General features: G+C 46.8%; 1 protein-coding gene across 1 annotated transcript; it reads left to right on the top strand.

Moving 5' to 3' along the window:
• Positions 1-3: 3 nt before the first annotated feature.
• On the top strand, positions 4-5,813 carry CUNH17orf75 (chromosome unknown C17orf75 homolog; the record flags this gene model as incomplete). The annotated part of the gene is made up of 10 exons (XM_027882445.1): positions 4-104; positions 339-407; positions 985-1,110; positions 1,501-1,641; positions 1,841-1,898; positions 2,430-2,549; positions 3,179-3,243; positions 3,361-3,497; positions 4,007-4,110; positions 4,470-5,813. Coding segments are annotated over 10 exons (1,131 nt in total), but the record flags the coding sequence as incomplete, so codon positions are not given.
• Between the last annotated feature and the right edge of the window lie 5,568 nt (positions 5,814-11,381).

Below are 11,381 nucleotides of genomic sequence, written 5' to 3'. Positions count from 1 at the left end.
GATGAGCGGGAGCTGGAGAGCAGCGAGGAGGGCGGCGGCGCGGGCGAGGAGCGGCGGCCGGAGCGGCACGGCAGCACCTACCACGGCCTCTACGGCTACCGCAGGTGAGAAGCCGGCTGCCCGCGGGGAGGCCGCCCCAGGCCTCGGCTGTTCCCAGCTCCCTCCATCCCCTGCGTTTTTTTCCCTCTCCTCTCTCCCGGGTGAGATTCTTTCCCTCCCATAATGCACCGATTCCCTGCCGCTGCTTTGACTCGCCCTCGGGCCGTACCTTTCCCCGCTGCGGTCGCTGTTCCGTGTCACGGGTGTAAAATCCATCCTGGGAATCCCTTGGCTTTCAGGTCCGCGCAGGGAGCGGCCGGCGGGGATGGCGGGGCCGGGACGCACACACCCTCCACCGAGGACTTCAGGTAAAGCCGACCTGCACAATCACCTGCAACATCCTGCTTTGGAGTCGCTGCCGAATTGCTGTCAGGTCATTGATAGGTCCATTGCAGTGCCTTCAAAGCACAACCCCTCTGAAAGCAGACTGGAGTCCCCTGGGTGCTTCTTCTGGAATACCTGAGCAATGGACACAGCTGCAGAGTTCAAATAATGTATTAAACATAAGCTATCATCTCTGAGTTTGAACTCTCTTTTGTTTGCTACTTCATGTTTCTGTATTGATTTAGGTTTCCACGTAGGTAACAGATAATAAAAATTTATTAATTTTCAATGGGCATCTTTCCATAAGCTATGTATCACAACTAGGGAAACATAGGAAGAAAGAGCTGCTGGGAAGGTCAGCATGAGCTGACACCACCACTCCAGACTCCTGGGGAGGGGACAAATCACTGACTGCTCCTGATGGGCCAACAGTCAGAGAGGGGTGTCAGCTGTCACCAGAGAGAGATCACAGGGGTCCCCCTGCTAGAGGCAGGTTCTGCACTTGATGAAATAAAACAATAACATTTGATTTTTGCTAACGATTTCTTCTCGTTTGTGAAGCCTCACCTTGCTGGACACAAACTTACCGGCGGAAGCGGAGACAGAACTGCGCGGTTTTATCGCCAAGCGTCTCACTAAGGGAGCCCTGTTTGAAGGGATGGGCAGTGTAGCCTCCGTGGGGCTCAGGTAAAATATTGAAGATTATTTGTGGATGAGAAGCTGTGGGGAACACTGGCAGCACTGCACATCTCGCCTGTGTGCTGCTGCTCTTGGGTCTAATCCCAGTTCCATGTTCTCAGTTTAGTGCTGATGTGAATAACAGCCTTACACAAAGGCACTTACATAGCTGTGAGAAAAATATTGCAGGAAATGAAGCACTGCACGTGTTTACGATTATTTCCTTTTAAACTAATCACACCTCAGAGGGAAAAAAAAGGTCTAAGAGCTTTATATATGACCATAGGAGCCACCAGTGCTAGTGGGTGAAAATTCTCTCAGAAATCATCTATGTCTGCTTTTTGCACTTATTTATTGTGATGTATCTGGAAGAAAATAATTCTTTTTTTTTTTTCATAGCATACCAGAAAGCAAAGTTGGTTGTTACTACTGCCGTTTCCAACAAGACAATCTTCTAGAAATGGCAACGCTGGAATCAGATGCCAATGCTCCAGAATATGTGGTCTGTTTCTTAGGTGGCTCAGAGAAAGGTCTGGAACTATATCCTTACCTCTGCCTGCCTTTACCTGTGTGGAGAGGCAGATGATGTAAAAATTACCCTGTCATTTTGTCTGTTTCTACCTGAAATCAGCTCATTTGTACACGCTTTCCAGTAACTGAAAATGTCAGTAACAGCCATTTACTGAAAGAGGAAAATGCAGATCTTTACTGATGCACCTTATTTTCCTTAAGAAGATACTTTCAGACTTGAGCTGGACAAATACGTCCAAAGTCTGAAGATAAACCTCGATTTAGAGGTAAGGCCTAACTCTTTCTTTAAGTGGTGAAAATGAGTATTTACCCAAGTTAATTGCTAAGATACTCTGGACGGTTTAGTCTATAGAGCCTGTAGGTGTTTTAATAGCAGTGAGATTTGGAGAGAAGAATGACTAATGAAAGGTAATGGTCTACAAGGAAATTATCAATGTCCACCTCGGTTCTCATCCCTTCTGAATGTTAAGGAAGGACTTTTTTGTGGGTTTCTTGTCACATTTTTCTAGTGGAAACTCTTCCTCTTAAGTGTCTTTGGGATCCAGTCTGCTGTCACATGGTCTTTGCTCAGTATATGCTGTAATATTTCAGTTCTGGCTGTTCCTTAAAATGCAAAGCCTTTCACAGCTGATAAAGTGCGGCTTTAAATGTCAAACTCATTATTTTAGTTCTCTGTGGTTCAGGATTAAGAAGGCTCTGACATCCAAATAGCTTTGGTTGAGTAGATTATTAATAGGCTTCTATTTGTGTAGAAATCTAATTTGTAGTTGAAGCTTTAACGTTTCAATTTGTCACAGCAGAAGAACTTGGAGAGCTGCGTGAGCCCCTACCTGAGGAGCTGGTTTGAGGATGCCATCTGCCCCATCCAGAGGGTGGTGCAGCTCTTCCAGGACAAGCTGGCCTCTCTGTTACATGCTGTAAGTGTATTTAAACTGGGGAACTAAAAACCTTCCCAAGGCACCTGGGGGACTCCAACGTAGTTAAAATGTTTCTTGCACTTGCTTTCCCAGCAGGAGGAAATGGAGAGCAACTTTTTTCTTCTCTTTTTTCTTTTTTTTTTTTTTTTTTTTTTCTTCTAATTCAGCACAAGTAGCTTTTCCCTCCTTTATTGCTAAGGAAACACATGACAATTTCTTCCATTAATCATTATAGTTAACTCATTTAAAATTACCCAACAGTGTCCATGTTGAGATTAGAATAAGAAAATTAGAAATAGCCTGAGCAGGCTGTCCCTGCTATAATTCCTCTGAATAAAAAGGGGTGTTATATTGTGCATGTGCCTCCTGTAATTCACTGGAAACAGAGAAGAAACTAATCCTAGCTCTAATCCCTGAGATTGAGGAGGCTTTGGATGGAATAGCTAACAGAGTATAACTGCTGAATTTCTTCTGAGTGCAAAACCAGCTGCAATAACTGTAACATGGAGTGCTGCCTTGAAAAGAGCAATTTTTAAAGTGCCACGTTATGTATTTATTGCTCAAATTGCAATATAGCAACAGAAGTAAGAGCACCGTTGCATCCAGCTTTTTCCTTTGTTTGTGTTCAGGCTTTGAGTTACACTCCTGTAGAAGTGAAAAATGCAGATGAAAGGACAGAAAAGGACATCAGCAGGTAAAGATGCTTTGGGACCAAGGAACTGTGAGTAACTTGGCCTGTGTGTGTGACAGCTGCTCCCTGCTGTCCAGGAGCTGCAGAGAACAAGCAGGTCACAAGAGCTCTCTGTGCCAGGTTCCTGGCAGCTGCCAGCCTGCAAGGACTCGTCCAGGAGGGCACCATGACCTCCCTGTGCATTGCCATGAGCGAGGAGCAGCACAAGGCCCTGCTTATCGACTGCAGTGCAGCTCAGCCCCAGCTCCACAATGCAGGTGAGATCCCAGCGGGGGGGCTCCTGTTCCTCCTTGGATCCCACAGCTGCCAGAGCTGGGCACGGCAGAGCTGGTGAGGATATTCACAAACCTGGAGGCTCCTGCCCTGAAAGTTTGGATTCTGGCTGGAAACTGCAGCACCTGGAAGACCAGGGTGGTTTGGTACACACTGGAACGCTGGGTTGAAAGTGCTTGATAATAACAGCCATCAATTATCCCTATGAAGATACAATTGTACAATTCAGGGAATCCACAGAACTTATTTTTCCTGTTGTGATTTTGACAAATGCTGTGAAAAGGGATTCAACAGTCACAACAGTGTCATGTAATCACCGTAGCTGTGTTTGTTTTCTCTTCCACATGTACTGGTTTTCCTTAAAACTTATTTCCCGGCCCAGGATACAACTGTCAGTTGTCACATGAGAGGGATTAAACCAGGTGAATGCAGCTGTATGTTTATGTGGAGCTCATTTACTCTTCTCTTCTCCACATTCCTGAACATGTAACAGGAAGCAACAGGTTCTGTGAGGACTGGATGCAGGCTTTTGTGAATGGTGCTGAAGGTGGCAATCCGTTTCTCTTCCGGCAGATTTTGGAAAACTTCAAACTGAAGGTACATGTTCATATGTGTTAAAGACTTGAAGATGACATTGGGGTTGCTGAGGGAGCAAATACTCTTCTTGCAGCAAAGAGAAGCTGTAGGTTGTTTACAGTGTCTGTCATTAACTGAGTAACCCTGAAGTTTAATTTCAGGCCTGGCTCACTGCAGTTGGCCCCTGTAAAGCAGCATGGAAGTTTTTTCAGTGAATGCTGGAAAGGTGTTTTCTCGTTTAAAAAAACCCCACCTATTGGAGAACCCAGCTACTGGAAATGCTTTTGCTCCTCCTGCTATTCATCCTTCATCCACACATGGCCGTGTGTTTCCTTTCCACGCAGAAGGATAAGGAAATGATCTGGTTACTCTTTTCCCAGGCCATACAGGACATCAACAACCTGAAGAGGTTTATCCGCCAGGCTGAGATGAACCACTACGCCCTGTTCAAGTGTTACCTGTTCCTGAAGAACTGTGGCAGTGGGGACATCCTGCTGAAGATTGTCAAGGTGGAACATGCCGAGATGCCGGAAGCCAGGAACGTGGTGACCGTCCTCGAGGAGTTCATGAGAGAAACGGCCGGGGCTTAAAATCACCGTGGGTGTAAATCACTCATTTCTTCTGTGCAGCTACTGCAGGATTTTTAATTTATACTTAAAAGTATTACCCAAGTCAAACCTAAGTTGCAGTTTCACCTGCCTTTTGTCTTTTTTAGATGAGGCTTTTTTAGTGTGTAAATATCAGATCATACAAACTCCTGCATAGTTTTTAGTGCTTATCAGATTCTCCAACTGACTCGACTTGCTCCTGTTGTGAGGAAATCATGAAGTTTGTTTTTTATAGTCACTACATGAAAAAAAACCCCAAACCCAAATCCCTTACCTGGCAAACATTTCAGTGTTTTAAGTATTTTAAATGTCTTCAAAATTATCATGTGTAATCATTAGGATCTGGCTACTTTGTTTTAATAGAGGAGCACAAACATCTGGATGGATCACAGTAAATGAATTAATCAGGTTATGGAAGAGAGCACAGGTAACAAGTCTGTAGCTACTTTGTGCATTGTGCTTTCAAACTGACTGTTCTGTCACTGGACAAACAGGTCATTCAATGGTGTGAGACAGAGCTGCCTTAAGACTGAACAGTTTCACTGACACAGGACAGGCATCTGCAGTTCCCAAGCTATTTGATGAATTCCCTTCTTTCTCAGTTTGTGATGTGATCAGCACCTTTGTATGTTCATTTTGTATAACTGTAAATCATCATATGTTTTCTAATTGGGAAGAAATAAATCTGAAAATTTTACAGGTTAAATATTAACTTTAAATTAAGAGGAACTTCTTCAGAATTGAAGTAAATTAAGTTCCCAAGTTCAGACTTCAAAATGTTTTGTTGTATTTCAGCCATGAATTCTTTCCCCCATCATAGCACAGGTAGGCAGCAGAACACCTGAAGGAAATCTTTGGCTACAGCTGGAATCACAACTCGCAAGGTCTCTGAGAGACCCCATGAATGAGGATGATTTCTGATAAACTCCCCTGGTTTCCCTTTGCAGCAGAGGCTGTTGGGACAACTCTCCCTGAAACAGTGGCTGTGACAAACATGGTTCAGTGGGACTGTTGTGCCTCTGCTGTGTACTGTGATGACAGAAGTTTGGTGCTTTCCTGAGACACCACTGTGTGGAATAAGGTTTACAATAAACTCAAATCCTTAGTAGTGTGTCTGTAAATTGCAAATGAGTGTTGTCCTTGATGTCTCCTGTGTAAATCCCGTTATCACTCGATGCAGAGGAGCTGCAAGTGTCATACTGACAGCTCAGGTGACACAGAACCTATTTGGGTAGGTCAGAGAAGAAAGTAAAAGGAGTCTGAAAGAAAACAAACCCCCCAATGTGCTGGTTTGCAGGAGCTCTGAGAAGTATCCACTGTTTGCCTTCAGAATATTTTAGCCATGAGTGAGTAAAGCAGCACCACTCCATAAAACAGGTCAGCCTTTGTTGCTCCTGTACATTCCTAACAAAAAGGGATGTGAAGAACAGGCAGCAGGAAAACTGTTTGGTGCCTGAAGGCAATAAGAGTTCTTGTGTTACCTGACAAACCCCCACAAACCCCACCTTACCTTCTTGCTGGGAGTCCTCAGTAATGAACAGAGATTTCAGTGTCTCCAGGGAGCTACCAGGAAGAGCTGAGTCCCACACACAGCAGCAATCTCCTCCCTCAGGAATAACACATCTGACAGGAGCTGCTGCTGCTTGCATCTTCATCCCTGGAAGTTACACTTTACCCCAGAAAATCCCAACAAAAACATAACATATTTTTCCAAATAAGCCTCCCCCTTCCACACTGGAACTTTCTGGATATGTTGTTTCCACTGTTGGCTCTCAGATTTAAAGACTGCTGTTAAAAGAGCACAACCCTCCTCCCCATAACAACTTCTAACCAGTTTCACGTTCTTGGTTGTCACTTCCCTGCAGTGCTGAGGCCACTGCAGCTGCCAAAACATGGCACGAGACCTGAATTTCCACACAAGAGCCAAGCTGGATCTGCATCCTCATTATATCCCAAAAGAAGTGAAGCTGCACTTCACTCTCCCCTTTATCTCTTAGACATAAAATGAGTTTCCAATGTCATTGTTAGCAGATTCCATTGCAGAGCTCCCAATTCTCTTGGTAAATAATGTGTAGACAAACTGACAAAACTGTCCTTGGAAGTTTTTTCTCGGTTGTTTTTTTATGCCATGTGATACAGAACAACTTAATTTTATCAGAAAAGAAAAATGAAACAGAAAACAAACAAACAAACAAAAAAAACCCACCAAAAATTTAATGGATTCTGTGCTCAAATAATATTGTTACAACAAAAATATACAGAATGTACACAATACAAAAATATTTGGAGACATCCCATGGCATCTTACCTTGCAGGTATCACTCTCTTTTACAAGCCCTTGGTGGGAAAGTATCATTTGTTCGGTATTTTAAGGCAGAAAATCACTTAGTTTAGTGCTTTGTGTTTAACACTCACGTGTGTTGTCAGCATCAGCAGTGTAAGCAAAAGAAAAGCTGCATAAATCTGGTTTTATTTGCAAACTAAACAGACACTGTGGGGGAGTCAGGAGAGACTCAGTGACAATGTGCCTATTAAGCTCACTGAAAATAAGGGACTTTTGCTACTTCAGTCAGGCCTAGGGAATATTTTGTGCTCTCTGTTGTAAAGTACCCTGAAACATAAATTTCCTGTACTCCTACTGGCATTTCAGAAATACCTCATTAGAAAGCTTTTTCCAATTAAAAGCCAATGATTAATGGTGACATTAAAAATACATTTACCCTTAAACAAGCTTGGTTTCTGTCTTAAGTATGATTTTTTAGAGAGCTGCAAAATGCACTGTTTTCCTTCCTAACCAGCTCTTGGCATCAGTGACTGCAGGAGGGATCTCTGAGTTGTTCCCAGAGCTCTGCAGAGCAGCCACCCCTGTGAGGAACAGCAGAGCAGCAGCACCCAGAGGGGCTGGCCTGGCTGTCCAGGGCCCAGCCTGTCCCCAGGGGTGGCTGCTGTTGAACTGCACCCACATTCTCCAGTTCCACCCCGGGAAAAGCCAGAGGATGGGCTTCCAAAGTAACTGAGTTCCAATCTGTGTAAACAGGCTCTGAGCTCTTTACTCGCTGAAGAATGTGTGAAAGTCCTGCCCACGGGAGATCCTGGAGATGAAATGTTGGCACAGAGCAGCAGCTGCCTCGAGGTGAGCATGGAGAGTCAGGTTAGTGCCAGCTCTGCAGTCTCAGTTCATCCTTCCTAGCCCAGCTCAAACTGAAACGGTCTAATCTGATCTCAAACACACGGGCAGGGTAACCCAGCGGAAGGAGCGAGGTCTTGGGATGCAGAATCCTGAGCTTTATTCCTAGTAACAATTTCTCCAGCCTCCCCCTTCCCTGTTGATAACATACTTCCCACTGCCAAAGGAGCAAGTAGTGGAAAATCACAATATGCCACGTAAGTGCTAAGATTCCTCCTCGACTGACGGGGGATCAGTGACACGAGATGTTGTTTTAACAACTCTGCAAAAGTAAATTCATCAGCAAATCTGTGGCTCTGCTACACCTCACTCAGAGACTGCTCCTGGTAACCTACCTCCTCTCCCATCCCTGCATTACAACTCTCTCCCTCCTCCTTCCTCTGTTTAAAATTAATCTTTACCTGTTTCCAAGCATGTGGGAACAAAAGGTGCCATTTGGACTTTGATCCACCTGGTTCTCCTCCTTCCTCCTCCTGCTCCTCACGGCTGCCTGAGCCCCTTCCCCCGCCTGTCCTGGGCAGAGGCAGGACCGGATCCTGTGCCGGGGAAGGCAGGACAGGATCCCATCCCAGGGAAGGCAGGACAGGATCCCATCCCGGGGAAGGCAGGACAGGATCCCGTGCCGGGGAAGGCAGGACAGGATCCCATCCCGGGGAAGGCAGGACAGGATCCCGTGCCGGGGAAGGCAGGAGCGCATCCCGTGCTGCCTCGGCGCTGCCGGCAGGTGTCCCTGGAAGCTGCACATCCCGCCCTGCTCCGGGTACCGCACTGCTCCTGCCCCATCCCCGCCGGACCTGCAATGTGCTCTCTGCAAGGCAATCCCTGCACAGAAATGGCTGCTTTTTTTTTTTTTTTTTGGGGGGGGGCGTTGTGTCCTCGCTCAGGGACACAGCACAAAACACCTCCCTCTCAGGTGCCCTGTTCAAACCTGTGGGTGGGTGACAGTTCCTCTGCTCCGGCACTGCACAGCCAGGAGGGTCAGTAAACTCCCAGTTTATGCGACTGATGTGAAATCCTGGCAGCAGCTGAAATAAACCCATAACAACCACCAAAGCCAGTCTCTCAGTGGACACTCCTTCAGGAACACGTTGCTGACTGGGACAAGCTGGAACTACCAATGAGCAGGATGGGGAATGTTCCAGCTCTGACACGAGCCAGCAGCTCCAAGGACATCTGGAGGTAACAGGAAAACCTGGCTGCTCCCAGCTCTGTGGCACTCCTGGCTGTGTTAGAAAACAACACAACCAGAACTCACAGTGCTCTGGAGAAACATAACAAGTTTTCACACTGTAATTTTAGTGATTAAAAACAAGAATTATAAAAGCTTAAGCACTTGGTGCTGCTCCTGACTCCGTGGGTTGATCGATTCTTAGCAGACAACCTGTTCCATGTGTGGGGGGAGGAATGTGAGAGGGTTTCGTTGCTTCACTCCCAGTAAATCCGGTACTGCTCTAAAGTCTGGCCTTTCTGGTCACCAGGGCTGTTTGCAGACTTGCTCAGGCAGGGTATGGGGACACAGAATGGAAGTCAGGGAGATGAACAACAGTTTAAAAGAACAAGTCATAAGCTCAACCTCAGAGCTGTTTCCAACCAGCTGTTTCCAATGTGAACTCCATTAATCCATGGATAAAGGACCAGAGAGGGGTGTCTGCATCACTCTGTTCAGCTCCTCCCCACTCCTGAGCAGACCAAAGGCATGTTGGCCGCAGGCAGGTTGATGAAGACACTGGTGGCTCTTGAACCTGTACCTTGCTGCTTCACCCCAGAGCACACACTGCAGGCACAGAAACCTCCCCTGGGGAGACACTGATGGGCACTAAGCAGCTTTCAGCCGAGAAACCAAAATTAAAAATCAGCTGGTGCATATTGTACTCTGGTAAACTATTGGCAAAACAGTATGGAGGGTTTTTCTTTTCGAACTGAAATTATCTACCAACATTTTGGAAGTTTTCCTAAAACTTCAGGGGAACTCCCATTCCTGGTCACCTCTGCTTAAAGGCATCTGTAATGAGAAAGGCTTGGCAACAGGTGAGGGAAGGAATGACTCTCCTGGGGGAGCAGAACTTCACCCCTCAAACCAGAGCTATTTTTCCCACAGGAGGCGAAGAAGGGGGCAGGGGAGAAGCACTTGTGAATGTCCCCTCTGGAAGGACAGACTCCTACCAGCTCATGGGATCAAATGGCAGCACAGACAACACAGCTGGGAGAATAAAGCCCACAAGAGGGACGTTTTGCCACACAACTTCCCCAGGGCCTGTGAGATGTGCTGTGGAAGGCTCAGGGGGCTGTGCCTGGGCACCAGCAGGGAAAGGGGACAAAGGGAAAGAGGAGCTTGTCTGGAGAGACTCTTCTGGCTGCTTTATCCAGCCCATCCAGTGGGTGGGTAAAGGGGAGAGAATAGGAGGGCACCCCCACTCCTGGGCTGTGGTTTGGCAGCTCTCTAAAGTGACAAGCAGATTAAGCACCTTACAGACAGGAGCACCTACAGGCACTGCTCGTGCCACAGATGGTCCCCTGTGGTCCCCAGGGCCCTGCAGGAACTGTGTGCACTGTGCCACAGCCCAGGGACACTGCTGGGCCTGGCCTTGGCCAACAGCAAAGAAAAAGGCATCACTGCAACCCCCTCTTGTTTGGAGCTCCTCAACAGCCACGGCCTCAGGGAGAGGCACCCTCAAAATGCAGCAGTCACCTTGAAACCAGTTCTATCTGTTGGACAGTGATCACTGTAGCACCACAACACCATTTCCACTCCTGTGGGAAACCAGTGCTGCACACAACCTGACTGAACTTCACTGATTCCAGTGGGCCTGGCCCCAAACTGACCCAATGGATGGCTGTAAAGACTGGACAGTTCCCCCCCTGGGCTGCTAGAGGTGATCCTGGGCCCACTTTTCCAGGAAGAACCTGCTGGAATCGTTGAGATCCTAGCTAGGAGAGCTCACTGCAAGGCCAGGTGTTAGGTCAGCATGGCCAGAAACAAAGTGAGAAAAGAACAGCACCTGATTGTCCTCTGATAAACCCACAAATGAACATTTGCCCTCCTTTTCTTCATCTCTCAAAAAAGAAACCCCAGCCACACCCTCTTGCCACAGTAGGCTGGGGAGGGGGGACTAATTAATTAAAATCAAGTGAAACATGCACAGCAGAAGTCACCTCTGGCTGGGTGTCCGCAACACTCTAAGATTCCCAACGTTTGTAGTGCAATTTCATTTGACCTGCAGTTGAAGCCCAGTCTCCATCACTTTGTGTGAGCAAGTTCTGCTGATTCCTCTGAAAGCTGTGCAAGACAAGTTTCCCCACAGGCTGAAATACCTTCAGAACCATTCAAGTAATCAGACAGTGGCCCTGGTATGGCTGGACAGTCAGATGTGGCCATGGAGACCAGGCTCAAGCTGCCCTGTGAGTACCACGTGAGTCTCTAATTAGCAAATGTCTGCTCTTTTTCCCTTTTAGTGCCCAGCAACACTGAGGAGATTCACTCTGCAATTGGCCCCGAT

The sequence above is a fragment of the Empidonax traillii genome, unplaced genomic scaffold (assembly GCF_003031625.1).
Source record: "Empidonax traillii isolate 1590-97213 ecotype Southwest subspecies unplaced genomic scaffold, ASM303162v1 scaffold105:size1093405, whole genome shotgun sequence".
Lineage (NCBI taxonomy): Eukaryota > Metazoa > Chordata > Aves > Passeriformes > Tyrannidae > Empidonax > Empidonax traillii.
The sequence above is the reverse complement of the archived record's forward strand: the minus strand, read 5'-3'. Positions and strand labels throughout refer to the sequence as shown.